This window comes from Chrysochloris asiatica, unplaced genomic scaffold, assembly GCF_000296735.1.
Source record: "Chrysochloris asiatica unplaced genomic scaffold, ChrAsi1.0 scaffold00299, whole genome shotgun sequence".
In the NCBI taxonomy this organism is placed as follows: domain Eukaryota; kingdom Metazoa; phylum Chordata; class Mammalia; order Afrosoricida; family Chrysochloridae; genus Chrysochloris; species Chrysochloris asiatica.
The window spans coordinates 1,013,466-1,031,082 of record NW_006408817.1 but is presented as its reverse complement, the minus strand read 5'-3'; the positions used below and the strand labels follow the sequence as shown (position 1 = coordinate 1,031,082).

Below are 17,617 nucleotides of genomic sequence, written 5' to 3'. Positions count from 1 at the left end.
TCTAGAGCCCGGCGCTCCCTCAGAGCCCGCTAGGTGCGCGCGCGCACATCCCGGAGTGCGCGCCCCCGTTTCTCGCGAGCGCGCCCTCCTCGCCAGCCCCCACCCCGCGTTAGTTCCTGGCGCCCCCGCCCGCCCCGCGCTCCTCAGCTACAGCGCAGCTCAGCTGACCGGCGGGCGCCAGACGCCGGGGCTCCTAGCAAGCGAGCGCAGCTGCGGCGGCGCGATCCTCTCACGCCGACACTCCCCCTGCTCGCCCCTCCCCCACCCCGGGACCGGGACCAGGACCGACCGAGCGCGAGCCCGCGGCCGCTTCCCGGGCGGCGGACGAGGAGCGAGACTGCGGTGGCTAGCGACGACTGCGCGGTCATGGGCGCGCCGGTTTCGCCCTAGGACGGACACACGGGGACCCTTGTCGGAGCGGCGGCAGCCTCAGTAGCTAGTCTTTCCGAGCGGCGGCGGCGGCGGCCGCAGGAACAGCTCGGCCGGGATGAGCGGGAGCGGCGCGGCGCCGGGGCCGGGCTCGGGCTCCTCCCCAGCCGCCTGCCGCTTCGCGCACTACTTCGTGCTGTGCGGGATCGACGCGGACAGCGGGCTGGAGCCCGACGAGCTGGCGGGTAAGGCCGGGCTGCGGCGCCGCGGAGGTCTCCTCGGGGACACGGGGACGCTGCGGAGAAGCGCGGGAGGTGGGGGGTCGGGCTCCAGACAAAGTCAGCTCCGGGCGGCGCTCCTCACGCTGTCCGCTCTCCTTTTGGACGGGCGTTCGCCCGGCGATTTAATGACATTGTTATTTATTCCTCGTGTAGGGTGCGCTGCTGAGCCCGAGGGCGCCGGCCGGGGGCTTATGTCTCTGGGCCGTGGGGATATTAATAACGGGCGCGGAGGCTGGGGCAGGGGCGGCACGCAGGGCCCTTCGTCTGCAGCAGCACGCGGAGGCTGCGAGTGACTCACAGGGTGCGTTAACTCCTTGGCCTTGCTGCGATCCCGTTTCCCATCCCCTACCCTTTCGCCCCGGCCGCGAAGTTTCGGTCCCGGCACGTGACGCGGCGCTCAGGCCTCTTGTGAGGAAGGGGTGTCAGAGACAGAGGCGGGTGATGGCCCCATGGGGCGGGCGGCTAGTTGGACTTCATCCTTGATTGTTCCGGATCTGCACCGCCTCCCGCCTTGCGTTCTGCGATGACGGTCGAATCACCTTTTGGAATCCTGTGAATTTGGCTGTGTCAGGGGAGCTGGCCGGGACTTTGGACACTCGGGAGCCGGCTTGACGCTTTGTTGACATTGCCTACACTGTTCCTGAGTTGAAGGAGTTGGATTCTCCGCAGTTGGGTGCACCTTGTGGGTCTTCTGGGTTAACCAGGAGGGACATCAGCCCCTCCTCTTGATTCATTTGATGGCGCAGTGCAGGACTGAGTGGTGAACCGACGCTGGGAGAAGGGGCCGTTAAAGGATTGGGGGGTGGGGGTGGGGGTAGGGGTGGGGGTCGGTAGTGCGCAGTGTCGAGATGGAGGCCAGAGAGGAACGACTGATTTCGTTTTTCACGCTTGCTTCTTTCTGCTTGGCTCCGTGAGATCTGAATTGCGGTTTCTTTCTTTTTTTAATAAGTGAGACAAGTGACATCTACCGCCCTAACTTTATCTGTGTCAGTGTTAAACACTTAGGTCATAGCCTTTCAGAGCAGCTTCCTTTGGACACAGCATTCCTTGTTGATTGCACCAATGTGAAATTTTCTCCTTTCCTTTTGAAAGAACTGGGAAGACTATTAAATAACAAACAATATAGTAAACAAAACTGTTCAGTACCCATCAGCCCACGTCTTAACTGAGTATCTTTCTATTAGGGCAACTTCAAAGCAAAACATTTTCAGCAATAAAAACTGTTAAGTCTAGTTTTAGTTATTACTATTTTTGGGGGAGTGAAGAGGGATGTAAGTGCAATCATATTATTTCGTCAATGAAGATTTCACTCCCGCCCCCTGTCATGTACATATTAAGAATGGTTTTGTTAACTAAAACCAAAGAATATGAAATTAGAAAAAATGTTTGCATTGGAATTTGGAGAGATAACTCTTTTGTGGTTATTGAACAATTTACAGATATCTCATTTATCTAAGCTCCCTTATTCCCTAAACACCCTGAACATTGGTGACACCGGGGTCACTTGGAGGCCTGTCGAGTGGTAACTGATGAAAGGAAAAAGCCTGTAATTTTTTTCTTCTCCATATGAAGTCTGTATGCCTAGTAAAGCTAAAATAACATCAACGCTGTGCCTGGATGCTTTAGACATAATGCAAGAACAACAAAATTAAATAGTAAAAAATTTAATTTGAATGCATTTTAAAGAAACTTTTTGTTATTTTATATTTGAGTGTGGATTATTGATTGGGATTTCTAGGTGTCTTGGGGCAACCATCAGTATTATATTGGTAATATTTCAGTATCGTTCATTCATTCATTCAGCAAATAGTTTTATAGCCTACTGTGAACCACAAGGTCAGCAGTTCAAACCCACCAGCTGCTCCTTGGAAACCCTATACAGGGTCACTATGAGTTGGAACCAACTCAATGGCACTAAACAACAACAGCAATGTGTAGACTGTGTTCTAGGTGCTGGGGACAGCTGTGAACATGGTAAATACCAGCCATGACTTAAGCTGTAGTCGGGTAAGACATATATAAACAATGAATGTAGTTTGCCAGATGTTAGTAAGTCCTATGGGGAAAAACAAAGGGGAAATGGGATTGGCGAGTGCCAGCGGGAAGGTGATATGGTTGCAGTTTTAAATAGGATGGTCAGGGAAGGCCTCACAGAAAATGTGAGATTTTTAAACAGAGACCTGAAGAAGGCCACATTATTGGGGAACAGTATTCAAGGCTGAAGAAGCAGCAAGTGCAAAGACCCAGAGGTCAGAGATTGCCTCATTTATTTAGGTAATAATAAGACTTGTGTGACTGGCATTAAGAGAGGGTGAAAGTGGTAGATAATGTCAGAGCCCGAGGGCTTCATAAACAATTGTTAGGCTTGTACTCTGAGTGCAATAGGACATGAGAGGAAGGTTTTGAACAGAGTAATGACAAGATCTGATGTACCTTTTAAAAGGAGTACCTCGGCTGCTATGGTGAGTAGAGTTTATCAGTGGCAAGAATGGAGACACAGGAGGAGCCAGTTAGGAAGCTGTTTCATTGTTCCAGGTGAGAGATGGTGATGGTGTAGACCAAGGCACTAGCAATACAAATGATGAGACTATATTCTGGATATATTTGAAAGGTAGAAACAACAGACTTGTTAAAAATTGAATGTGATATCTGTATTCAAAAGAAGGGATCAAAGGTGACTCTAAGATTTTCAGCCTAAACAAGTGTAAAAAAATCCTTTCTTCACCGAAATAGAGAAGATTGTTGGAGAAGCAGGTTGCAGAACATTAGTTTTGTTTGGGCCATGTTAGTTTGGGGTGCCCATTAGACATTCATGTAGAAAGGTGAAGTAGGCAAGCTATCTCTCAAGGGAGAATTATAAACTGTTGGTATTTTAAAGCTATGAAATTGGGTAAAACCACGCACTTAGTGTAGATAGCAAAAAGAAACTGGGTGAAACCACTTAGGGAATGATAGAAAAGAAAAAAAAAAAGGATTGATCATGGAAAGATTCCAATGTCCAGAGGGAGAACGAGGAGAAAACAACAGAGGAGATTAAGGAGTGCAACCAGTAGCATGGAAGAACAGAAGAATGTAGTATCATTTTCCCAAATAGCAATGTTCTTGACTATTTCTCAGAGCTAGATTGGGGGATAAGGAAAAAGGCCAGTGTGTTAGGCAAATTAGTCAGAAGCTTGTTTCTGTTTTGCCATGCTATTAATTCAAAGTTAATGATAGTTAAGTTTCTATTTGCTTTTTTGAAACTAATCTATTTTTATCACACTATTTCTTAGCAAGTTGTCACCCTGCCTGTAAAAGGTCTTAATTGATTTCTATTAAACATAAATTCTACCAGTTGCTTTGTAGACTTGTTCTGAACATATGCACGTTCTTAGAATTTACACTTCACAGGTGGTGGGACAAATTAAGGACAAATACCATATGATGAAGTAATATAATTAAATAGACTAACACCTTGTAATGAAAATTTTCAGGGCTTCAGATTATTTTTTACACATTGCTCCCAGTAAAATTTAGCTTTAACAGTAATGGAAAATAATCTTTCCTCTCAAGTAAATAGGTGTCTTAATAGTTGAAAACAATTTAAACACATATAAAAAATACATATTAAAATTGAGGACCTAGAAATTTTAGGGGAATGGGCACAGATATATAAAGGTTTCAAAACTGGATTCTTTATTGCATAAAGAAGAATGGGAGGTGTAACTGGAGGTAAATATTGGAATGTTGATATGATAGTGCAGTGCCGTGAATTACTTTATATTGCTCTTCTACCCATAGTCTTTGTCATTTCCACCAAATGACATATTTTCTTGGATAAGAGAAGGTGGGAGAAGATGCTGATAGGATTATATAATTCATTTGTGAGTGATTTTTTTTTTTGTTAAGTGCTGTTGAGTCGATTCAGACTCATAGCCACCTTGTATAGGGTTTCTGAGGAACAGCTGGTGAGTTTGAACTGCCGACCTTGTGGTTTGAAGTCCAGTGCTGATCCTATAGTGCCACACCAGGAGTCCAAGTGATTATTGGCAGGGTTAATTGTGATTGTAAAATCTTAGAACTCTAACATGGGTATGAAATGAGCCATCTTAGCATCAGGGAGGAGGGAATCTCACTATCATCAAGCAAGAAGAGCCAAGAGTGGAGTGTGCTCTTTGAATGCCAACATCCCTGTGTATTTAACCTCCTTGACCCAGGAGACAGAGCTGTGACAGCAGAGGAGTGACACAGGAGCATCAGACAAAGTAGCTTACCAGCCCACTGAGCAAGTCAAACTGAGTGCCTTTGGGCAGGATGCTCTTGTGGAGTGGGATGCCTCTAGTCACTTGGGGAGCTATGTTTGTTAATCCACAGAACTAGTGCCAAGGGCCTTTGGGATAAAGCTTTTAGTGGCATAAATTGTCCTGTGGGCATTTATCAACAGCCCTAAAAGAACTCTGTAACAGTGCTGGAGCAGAACAAACCAAGGATACGCGAATTGAGAGTTCAAGGACCAGGGAGAGCCCTGCCTGTGTGAGTGGCTTGGAAGAGGGTAACCTGTGAACCTCCCTAATAAACCGCACAACTGTGAGTCTGAGTTCTTTGTGGCAATTGCAGTGAATTATCAAACCCAGCTCAGTAGATAGAATGGTTGGTGTCAGACTTGGTATGGAAGGTAGAAGGTTGGAGTCATGTCTGACCTGAGCCCCACTGGAACAGACTTTGGGCTAAAGCTGAGTTTCATTCTTCTTCCCCCATATGAAATCAGAGGAGGTCAGATATTGTTCCTTGTGATTTTTTCTCAGATAACAGAATTTTTGTTTTTAAAATCTCATTTCCTTTAAGATCTAGCTGAAGAAATTTGTTGTTAGTTGCCATTGAGTTGGCTCTGACTCATAGTGATGCTGTGCACAACAAAACGAAATATTGCCTGGTCCTGCACCATTCTCACAATTTTCATTATGCCTGAGCTCATTGCTTTTGCCACTGTTGTGGTTCATCTCGTTGTGGGGGGAGGGGGGAATCTTCCTCTTTTCCCTGACCTTCCACTTCACCAAGCTTGATGTCTTTTCCTCAGGGACTTGTCCCTCTAATAGCATGCCCAAAGTACGACAAAGTCACACCATCCTTGCTTCTAAGGAGCATTCTTGCTGTACTTCTCCAAGACAGATTTGTGCATTCTTCTGGCAGTCCGTGGTACTTTTAATATTCTTCTCTAACACTGTAATTCAAATGTGTTGTTTCTTCTACAGTCTTCCTTATTTATTGTCCAAATTTCACATGCATATGAAGCTGTTGAAAATACCATGGGCTTGGGTCAGACTCATCGAAGTCTTCAAACTTAGAGTGTCCTTCTTGAACACTCTAAGGAGGTCTTGTGCAGCAGATTCGCATAATGGAATATGTCGTTTGATTTCTTGATTGCTGCTGCCGTAAGTGTTGATTCTGGATCAAAGCAAAATAAAGACTTTGACAACTACAGTCTTTTCTCCATTTGTCATGATATTGTTATGTATTGGGCCAGTTGTGAAGATTATCATTTTCTTGACATTGAGGTGCAGTTCATACTGAAGGCTGAGATCTTTGATTTTCGTCAGTAAATATTTTAAGTTCTTTTCCCTTCAAGCAAGCTAAGTTGTGTCTTCTGCAAGTCTCAGGTTGCTAATGAGTCTTCATTCAATACTGAGCTAGTTGCCACCCAAGAAGTGAGAGTAGCGGCTTGCTTACCTTTGTTTTTACCTCTTTCTTTTACCTAATAAGTAATTGTTATGTGCCATGGAGTTGGTTTTGACTCACAGTGAGCCTATATAGGGTTTCTGAGACTTTCAATCCTTTTCAGGAGCAGGACGCTTCATCTTTCTCCTGGAATAAGTAGTATCCACTGTTGTTTGATAAGTGAACAAACAAAGTTTACATCTGAGTCGATAAATTGTGTGATGACTAAAATATTCTTAAAGCATTCCCATGAGTCTGCATTTGGTCCTACTCGTAGTAATTGAGTTTGATAGGTTAGATTCCTGCTACAGACCTGTCTTCCTTAGTGTCTCTAGTTATTTCCCATTTTGATTGTCTTGAATATAGTTTCCAGAAGAACTTGGAGGCAGTGGAGACCATGATCTATACTCAAATATAAAAGTTAGTTGAGGCTGACATAGTATCATGTCATCATAGTCTTAGAAGGGACCTTAGACATTATTTACAATAAACAGGCTGAGACTGTAAAGGACATTTTAAGTTTAGAAAATGTGAATTTGATGTGAGTTGAGCAAGCATTTCAAGTTGCCCTTATTCCAGACTTCAATGTGATAGCCAAGAGCATGCTGAAGTATAGGCTATAGGCTCTGGTGGAGTAGGAGCTGTCACCATCTGACCACCTTTGATAGTGCTTCAGTCGTTAGCCAGAGTAGATTGTGGTTGAGATTTTGGAAGGTCTGGCCTGGTTAATGGGAGAAGGGAGGAGAGGCTGCTGGGAAATAGTAAAACAAGGATCAGTCACTATTGTAATGAAGACAAAGAATAGTGATAATTTGATTAAAAAAATACACTGGAGAAAACAACTCTTGATAATGAAATTGGTCCGGCACAGGGAGTACAACTGAACTCCTGGTGATAACCCAGGGCTCAGACAGCTGATCCATTTTGTTACTGTGTGAAACACCAGCATAGAGAAAGAAAAGAGAAGATGGTATGTTTTATTTAATCAATATCTTGTCTATGCCAGGAAATTTGGAAGACAGCTACTTGGCCAAATTATTGGAAAAGATTCACATATGTGCCCATGCCAAAGAAAGGTGGCCCAACAGAATGCGGAAATCATCAGACAGTATCGTTAATATCACATACAAGTAAAATTTTGTCTAAGGTAATAAAAAAATGATAGCAGCGCATCTATAGGAAGCTGCCAGAAATTTAAGCTGGATTCAGGAGAGGAGGTAGAATTAGGGATATCATTACTGACATCAGATGGATCTTGACTGCAAGCAGAGAATACCAGAAAGATGTTTACTTGTGCTTTATTGACTCTGTACAGGCATTCACCTGTGTAGATTATAACAAACTATGGCTAGCATTGAGAGGAACGGGTATTCTAGAACCACTTAATTGTGCTTATGAGGAACTAGTACATACATAGATCAAGTGGCAGTCATTAGAACAGAAAAAGGGGACACGTTATGGTTTTAAATCAGGAAAGGTGTATGCCTGGATTGTAGCCATTCACAATACTTATTCATTCTGTATGCTGAGCAAAATAATCCTAGAAGATGGATTCTGTGAAGAAGAATGTGGCATTAGGATTAGAGGAAGATTCATTGACAACCTGAGATATGCAGATGAAAGAATCTTGCTTGCTAGAATTGAAGAGAACTTGAAATACTGATGAAGATCAAAGATTGCAGCCTTCAGTATGAATTGCATCTCAATATAAAGAAAGCAAAAATCTCACAATTGGACCAACAAATAACATGATAAATGGAGAAAAGATTGATGGTGTAAACAACTTCATTTTGTTTGGAGCCACAATCTACATTCCTGGAAACAGCAGTCAAGAAATCAAATGAAGTATTACACTGGGCAGATCTGCTTTACAAGACCTCTTCAAAGTGCTCAAGAGCAAAGATATCAGTTTGAGACCTAGGATGAGCCTGACCCAAGCCTTGGTATTTCATTCTCCTCATAGGCATGTGAAAGTTGGGCAGTGAATAAAGAAGATCTGAGAAGAATCGATGTATTTGAATTATGGTGTTAGAAAATAATGTTGAAAGCACCATAGACTCCCTAAAAAACAAACAAATCTGTTGGAAGAAATAAAGCAAGAATGTTCCTTAGAAGCAAGTAAGGTGAAACTTAATCTCTTGTACTTTGGACATGTTTTCAGGAGTGACCAGTCCCTGGAGAAAGGCCATCATGCTTGATAATGTGGGGGGTCAGTGATAAAAAGGAACACCCCCCAGCGAATGGATTGACACAGTGACAGCAACATAACAATTGTAGGATGGCGCAGGCCTGGGCAGTGTTTCATTCTGGTGTACAATCAGTTACTATGAGTTGGAACCATCTCATTTGTTCTTCAGACAGTCCATGGTGCTTTCAGCATTCTTTTCCAACACCATAATTCAAATACCTCCATTCTTCTCAAGTCTTCTTTATGGTACCTAACAACAACAATGTATCCATCATGTTATTTCAACGTACAATCAGTATGAAAATTTTTTTTTTAACTTTTTATTGTGAATTGAGTGAGGATTTAAAGGGCAGATCATCAGTTTTACATTCAACCAATCATATACTTTGTTTCATTACAATGATTATAATCCCCTCCATGTACCATCAGTTAACAGTATTTCTCTCTATTAATTTCTATTCAAGTATTTAGCTCTTTTTTTTTTTTTTTTCTTTTTAAACACTCAGGCACATATAAAAATTTACACCACCAAAGAGTACATTCTGCAAGTACGCCTCCTGGCTGCCAGCTCTCAGCCCCTCTCTTTGCATGAATCTTGAGTCCTCAGCTGTTCCCTCTCTCCATGTCCACATCTCTGCCTCCATATCTGGTGTTGCTGCTTCTCTGGATAAGGTTCGGCATTCTGCTTGTGCTCTTCTCCGTTGATGGTCCTAGGGTCCTCTGTTTTTGGACTGGTAAGATTAACTACTTCCCCATTTTTGTTACAAAACTTCTACCTTTACAATTGCGACAGTCGCAACTAGTCATGATAACAGCTACTCACTATTGAACCATAAGAATCTTATACCTGTCTCTTTTCACTAGACCCATTCAGACAAGGTGAAAACTGTTCAGTGGGAACTCTATCTTACCCCACACACTCTTAAACTAAACTCCCTCTTGAAGCCTTGTAAGCCAGTCACTTCATGCCTTTATCGCCCCCTCATTTTAGGTAGCCAGTGTCTTAAGTTGCCCATCTCTATCTATTATGTGAATAGAGGGGATAGCATTGATATTTGATACGAAGACTCCTTCCCTCACCATTGGTATTTAGAGCTACTACCTCCATGAGTAAGGAGCTCTGGTAGCGTAGTGGTTACGAATCGGGCTGTGAACCTAAAGGTCAGCGGTTCGAAACTACCAGCTGCTCCACGGGCGAAAGATGAGGCTTTCTACTCCCGTAAGGATTTACACCCTCGGAAACCCTGTACAGGGTCGCTATGGGTCGGAACCGACTCGATTGCACACAACAACAACAACCTCCATGAGTATAGGTCAAGTTCATAAAATTGTAGCAATTTACCTTCGTTTCTTTTATCAAAAATTGTTTCCTTTTTTTTCTTCCTCTAGTCAAGTTTTGATTATCAAGCCATCAAGGCTAGGTCAAATGGGTACTATCTGCAAGTTTGGTTGTTCATGTACATCTCCCCGCACTTCATAACAGCTTAATGCTTCACTCTCAGCTCTAGCCCTCTGTGGCTATGTCTTTGTCCATGGGCTCAGGTGTCCCCAGGTCTCATCACACTTTGGACCAACCAACTCTTCCTCTTCTCTCTCTCTCACCTCTAGGTCAACAGGAGTCTATGGAATGTGGTTAAACTCAGCCCAGAAAATTTTTATGTTCTTCTCTTTTTTATTAATGAAATCTTTGACATCCAGTGAGTATTTTGCACTGACAGTATTTCTCAGTTTGAACAGGCCACATTTCCAGGGCTCAATAACCAGACATGAGTGGTGGCTGCCCTGTCAGGTAGTACTGCCCGATATCTTTCCAACATTGTTGTCGTCTCAGCATTTAGGTATTTGTACTAGTGTTACTTCCTTAGAGATGCCTTCCCAGATAATCTTGTATAAAATAGTGCCCTTCTTCACCCTGCCTACCCCACTCTTGCCAGTCATTCGGCTTTAATTTCCTTCTAGCAATTGTTAGTTGCCATCAAGTCAGCTCCTTTACAACTGAATGAAACTGTTTTATCCAGCGCCATCCCCTTGGGATTGTATTATTATGGTCCATAGGGTTTTTGTAGGTAGCCAGGCCTTTCTTCATAATCCATTTTCATCTAGAAGCTCTGTGGAAACCTGTTGAGCATCGTAGCAACAACACACAACCCTCATTGACAGATGGGTGGTAGATGTACATAAGGTGCCTTGACCAGGAATCGAACCCAAATCTCCTGCAAAGAAGGAGAGAATTCTGCCACTGAACCACCAATGCTTCCACATAGCACTTATTAGTACCTGACAATATATTGTAAACACATTTATTTACCTTTTTAAAATGTAATTTTATCCTTTTGTTGAGAATATACACAGCAAAATATACACCAATTGAGTAGTTTCTACAGGTACCATTTAGTGACACTGGTGTTATACTCTTTGAGTTGTATAACTATTCTCACCCTGCTTTTCTGAGTTGTTACTCCCCCATTAACACAAATTTATAAAGTTTCTGTCCAATCTTTTGAGTTGCTGCTGTCAATTTGACTCCATATAGATAGTTATTGGAGTCCTGGTATGGCGCTGTGAGTTAATGTGCTGAACTAAAATGTCAGTTTGAACAGTAAAGCTGGTGGTTCTAGTTCACCAAGTGCTCCTCGGAAACCCTACACAGACAGGGTCACTATGAGTCGGAACCCACTTGACATCACTTAACAATAACAACAACAGATAGTTTTTAAAAGTGTACAGTGCTCAAGGCACACCTTTTTTACTGTTAAAATTACTGTTTGGTTTTAAGAAAACTTCAGGGAATATTTTTGGTGTAAGGAGTAAAGGAGCTCTGGTAGCGTAGTGGTTACGACTCGGGCTGCGAAACTTAAGGTCAACGGTTCGAAACTACCAGCCGCTCTGTGGGAGAAAGATGAGGCTTTCTACTCCCGTAAAGATTTACACCCTTGGAAACCCTGTACAGGATCGCTATGGGTCGGAACCGACTCGGACGGCACTTAACAACAACAACAAGGCGTAAAGAGTATTTCAGGGCAGTAGGTTTGGGGAATCATCTAACTTTCATGGTTCCAGGAATTTTGGAGTCCATGAGAATTTGAAATTGTTTTGCATTTTCCCCATTTTTATCAGGATTCTTCTGTGGAATCTTTGATCATAATGTTTAGTAATAGTAGCTGGGCAGCATCCAACTCTTCTGGTGTCATGGTAAAGAAGGCAGTTACTTGCTTGCTTATTTAATGTCAATCTTCCCTATTGTTATCTCCTGGAAGATAGGGCCTTTGTCTCTTGTTTATTGTTACTGACAATAAAAGTTAGTACATTTTGGGTGTGGATGTTTTAAACCTGAGGATGACAGCAAGAATTTTTTTTTTTTTTTTAATGAGAAACTTGAGATTTTTTTTAAAAAGCAGGAGAGTAGGTAAATTATTTTTCTAAAGATATTTTATAAGCTTTGTGGAGAACTTCTAAAATTTCCCCCATCTAAGATATTTAGTAGTTTGTTCCTTCCCTCTTAAAACAAGCTATGATAAATAAAATTAATTACCCCTCCCCCTTTTTTTTAACTAGTTCTGCAAACATGCAGGTACCAGCAAGGCTTTGATTTTTTTAAAAAAGCAAACAACATTTCATATTTATTTATAAACTTAAGTTATGAACATATAAATAATAGGAAATGTTTATGAAATTTCAGAAAATGATGGTACTACAGAATGCTTTTCCTTTCAGTTGTGGTTGTAGGAGGAGTAGCTTAGGAAATCGCATTCACAGTTTACTTTCTCATTGGCACCCCACACTGGTTTTAGGGATGGTCAACCAGTATAGTTCTTTTTGTTTGTTACGTTTAATGCTTTCTATGTGTTTTCCATTTGTACTTCGGCTTTATTGTGCCTTGTATACTGATCATTTCCTTCTAAAGTTTGCCTTTTGAAGATCAGAGAGTCTTAATATTTTTTTAAAATGAAACTGCCTGCATGAATAATCTCTTTTAAAAGGATCAACGCAAGACTGTTGTTGTTGTTGTTATGTGCTGTAGAGTTGGTTCCAACTCAGAGCGACCCTTTACAGGGTTTCCGAGGGTGTAAATCTTTACAGGAGCCGAAAGCCTCATCTTTTTTCCACAGAACAGCTGGTAGTTTCTAACTGCTGACTGTGAGATTAGCAGCCTGATTTGTAACCACTATGCTCTGGTAGCGTAGTGGTTATGAATCGGGCTGTGAACTGTAAGGTCAGCAGTTCGAAATTACCAGCAGTTCCGCGGGAGAAAGATGATGCGTTCTGTTCCCGTAAAGATTTACAGCCTCGGAAACCCTGTGCAGGGTCGCTATGAGTCGGAACCGACTCCGCGGCACTTAACAACAACAACAACGCTACCAGAACTCCTTAACACAAGACTGGTGGTCCCAATAAGGTGGAGGTTAAAGGTATTCCAGATGTCCAAGTTTTCCATACTGCCATACCACTCCATCATCTCTGATATCAACTATTCTTCCTCTCCTCAACACTCTCCTCCTTTTCTTGAGACAAAACCAAAACCCAAACTGACCGCCACAAATTGATTCTGACTCAGCAACCCCATGTTATTGTTGTTAAGTGCCATCGAAGCAGGTTCTGACCCATGGCAACCCTGTATAGGGAACAGCTGGTGAACTTGAACCACAGGCCTCACGATTCAAGTGGACTTTGTAGTCCAGCGTGTTAACCAACAGCGCCATACCAGGACTCCCAACAACCCCATAGGACAGAGTAAAACTGTTCTACTGGGTTTCTAAAACTGTAAATCTTTACGGAAGCATACAGCCTCATCTTTCTCCCTCAGAGCAACTGGTGGGTTTGTACTGCTGACCTTGTGGTTAGTAGACCCACCACTTAACCCACTGTATCATCAGCCCTCCTGTCTTAGGGTTCTGCAATTTACCATAATATCTCATAGAACTCAGCAACCATCTAGGAAATGGGTTCTGTGGTTGTGTAGGCTGGCAAGTCTCAAATCTTGTGGTTCATCATCAGTCTGGAGGACTCTACTCACGTGGTTGCAGGGGCTGATATACAACATTGGCAGGTCAGACAACAGGTTATTGACACAGGGCTGTGGAAGGTGGCAAATCAGATCAGATGATGGGCTGCTGTCTCAAGTTCCAAGAACCAGAGGTCAGATGCAGGATTCATCCAGTTGATAAGCTGCTGGTGCCTATTAGGGAGGACTTCTATGTCAGGGAATTATAAACGTACAGAATATACCCCCTTCTCTCCCCACTAAAAAATTCCTAGCTCATAGATCAATCTTTTGTACCCCCATCATTCCTTCAAAGATCACCCTATTTCCACTTTAGTGCTCATGAGGCCACCTCACATTGGGCTTTTAGGTGGCTCTTCTCTTTATTAAAACATCTAGAAGACGAAATATTCCTTTGGCAAAATTTTTCCAGTACGATTAAAACAGCATAATGAAGACTTCTTTTCAATGTTTAAGGAAAGCCTCTCTTACCTACCTTCATCCCTAGCAGAAGTTGGGAAGATTACCCACACTTTCTCAGGTTGAATATTTTCTATTTCTAGCTCCCTTTCAAGTTTCCTTCCTTCATAGTCCTTTGAGAAAACAGGGATATTTGGCTAGACCAACACTATTTTTGCTATCTATTGTCATTTTTTCCCTTTTGTTGTAGATTATTGCTAAAATAGCATGGAGGCATTGTTTCCCCTAGGCAGCTGAGCTAGGAATTTTTTAGTGGGGAGAGAAGGGGGTATATTCTGTACTTTTATAATTCCTTGACATAGAAGTCCTCACTGATAGGCACCAGCAGCATATCAACTGGAATTCCATGTGAATGAGATATTGCCTTTAATAAGAATAGATTTGAGCAGTAGGAATTTAGGTTTAAAGTTGTGGGTGGTTGACTTCCAGGGCCACAGTGTTTTGTTTTACTCTCTAGGTTAATTTGTCTTCACCTTAAATTTATCTCCAACCTTTAAGGAAATAAAAATGGCTGGGATAATAAGATAACAAATGGTTTAAAAACATTTCCCCTCTCCTGTTTTAAGTGTATTCTTTTTCTTAATAAATAAACTTCTGTCTGGGTTTCAAAATATTCTGGCTCAGCTCCAGGGAAATGAGCTTTCGTACTTGACTTTACTCTGTGCCATTGTTCACAAGAACAATAACTGTGATTTCACTGTTTATTAAAACACAGACATAGATAACCATTGAGGTGATTATTCCAAAACAGGTTATTTTGTTTGGTTGTTCACACTCCTGTCTGTTGTTGTTATGTGCCGTGTAGTTGGTTCCACACTCCTGTCTAGCAGTGCTTATTTCTTTGTTGACAGCCCTATTTACAATCTGTTTTTAATTAAATACATGAAAGATATGTCTGTTTAGATATTAAAACTTATCTATGTTTTATCGTGAAGGACTTTGTTGTTGTTGTTAATCGCCATAGAGTTGGTTCCAACCCATAATGACCCTGTGTAGAGTTTCCAAGCAGTGGCTGGTGAGCTTGAACTGTTAACCTTGTGGTTCAAACTGACTTTGCTGTCCAACGAATTAACACACAGCACCACACCAGGAGTCCTGTGAAGGACTAGTGGGCTTTATTTACTGTGAACCACTTAGAAATCTTCTTGTCGTTGGTGGAAAGCACCAAAAGGGAGAGATTAATGCATGGGTACATGGAGGAGATGGACTCCTGGTGTGGCATTGTAGGATCAACACTGGACTGCGAACCAGAAGATTGGTAGTACAAACCTACCAGGTGCTCCTTGGAAACCTATATGGAGTCACTGTGCATGGAAACAAACTCAGTGGCACTTTACAGCAACATGGAGGATGGTTTGTTGTTGTTAGTGACCTTGAGTCGATTTTGACCCATAGCAACCCTGTATAGGGTTTCCAAGGAGTAGCTGGTGAGTTTGAACCACAACCTTGCAGTTCATATGACTTAGCAGTCTGACGCATTAGCCCACAGCACCACACCAGTACTCCATGGAGGATGGTAGAAAACAAAAAATTAAAACCCACACCTATAATTCCAAAAATAATTCATTTCCTGATTTCACTATTATCTTTCACACCAACCTCTTTCACTTAGAACACAATATTTTGGTTCAAGGGGGGGAAATGATACAGAAATATACAAATAAATGTCCCATACTTCTGAGTCCCCACACATTTAAATACCTGCATGAGAAAACACACAATAATTATTTAAAATTTTTCTGCATAACTGTTGAGCCTACTGAAAGTTTAACAAAATATATTCACTCTTCCCTGAATGAAATTTCCTCTAAGCAGCAGGAAAAATTCAGTGTTTTCTGAATGTGACCATAAGGCCAAAAAGAAGACATTATTTGTTGAATCATTAGGAGGTAGAGGTCTTGATGTGAAATGTCTGTTGGCATGTCTGCGCATTTAGTATTTATTTCTGTGCCCTATTGAACTCTATTGAATAGATCAGGTGACACCTTTTATCTGAAAGTCAGCTTTTGAGGGGCAGCTAAAGCCCTGGTGTGTGGGGGTGGGTGGGGATGGGTATGTGTGAGAGAGAGGGAGAGAGGAGGGAGGTGGGGGGAGAAGGGGGAGGAGATAGTGTTTTGTTTATTCAAATGTAGGAGAAAGGAAGATATAACTTCTTAGATTCCTTGCTCTTAAAAATAAATTGTTTTATAAGATTCAGCTTTACCTTGAGACTTAAATGGAAGTTGTGAATATTGGTATTATTTCAATAAACACAACTGAATAGTTGTTTTAATGTCTTTTGAAATAATGAGATATAGTTCTTCTCAAGTGTGGGAACTGTCTTGTACCCTGTTCTCCGACCTCTGCCTTTTGACCCTGCAGCTTTGTGATAAGATTATAGGCCTTTGAGTTTTTCTCCATTCTACCCAGGTTTCGTAACACAGCAACGGAAAGCTTTAAGCTTCCTTAAAAGTTGCTTTTTAGAAAATCGAAGATAACATTCAGATTTAATTGTGATCATAAGTTTAGTAAATATATTTTCTTTAAAAAAATTACTTTTCCTTAATACTGTTCTTCACCTTCCTAAAAAAAATAGTTATGTAATTAGATTTACTAATACGAACTTTAAAGTTGTGTGTGTGTGTGTGTGTGTGTGTGTGTGTGTGTATGTGACTGAAAATGGTTTTCTTGGAGTAAAAAGTTATTAGAAAATTTCATTTCTTAAAGTGAAACTGAGTTTTCCTGAGTATCGAGTTCAAGAATCGACTATTTACATCCCATTGTCTCTTTAAGGTATGAGAAATGAAAATCTGGATTCAGAAGTGCCATGCAAAGAGAGCAGATTGATATTTTCAGAATCAGCGCTTTGACCTGCTTATCTTATAATCAGTATATAAATACTTTTTAAATACATTAGGTAGGTAAATTAGAGTAGGAAGAAATACCAAACCAAACCCATTGCCATAGAGTCGATTCTGACTCATAGTTACCTTTCCTGTAGTGACTCTACAGGACAGATTAGAACTGCCCCATAAGGTGTCCACGGTTGTAGATCTTTAGGGAAAAAGAGCAGCAGGTGGATTTGAACTGCAGATCTTTTTATTGGTAGCCAAACACTTTAACCACTGTACCACCAGGACTATTTAGGAAGAGAAACAGAGACTGGGAAAAGGAGATGACTCATTTAGTTTTGCTACTTTTAGCTCGTATAAAAAACTTTTTGGAAAAGAGGCTAAAACTAGTGCAAAAGTAAGAATTGGGGATTATCTCTATATTTTATTATTATTTTACATCCTATCTTCAAGTTTATCCAGAAGACAAAGCATTTGTTGTGTTTCAGACGTTTTTAGTAGGACTTTCTGAACAATGGCTGCTTATAAACCCTTAGAATTATAAGCTAAAGCTTTGGAACTTTGATTTACAATGCACTTTCTGCTAAATATTCATTCCACTATGAGTGAGGGTAAATAAAATAATTGCTTTGAGATAGCAAAAAACACTGAGTGCTTTTTTTTTTTTAATTGTGGTACAACATATTTTAAAAATCTATACCATTTTACTTGTTAAAAAGTTTGGCTTTAAATTATAAAACTGATACATGTTCAGTTTAAAAACTCTTGGCAATAAATGATTGTATGAAGAAAA

General features: G+C 41.5%; 1 protein-coding gene across 1 annotated transcript in view; it reads left to right on the top strand.

The window, feature by feature from the left end:
* The first annotated feature begins 487 nt into the window (after positions 1–487).
* DENND5B (DENN/MADD domain containing 5B) overlaps positions 488–17,617 on the top strand; it is a 267,015-nt gene continuing 249,885 nt past the window's right edge. Inside the window, exon 1 of the mRNA XM_006874749.1 lies at positions 488–614. Coding sequence (XP_006874811.1) covers positions 488–614 — 127 coding nt within the window. The remainder of the gene's footprint in view (positions 615–17,617) is intronic.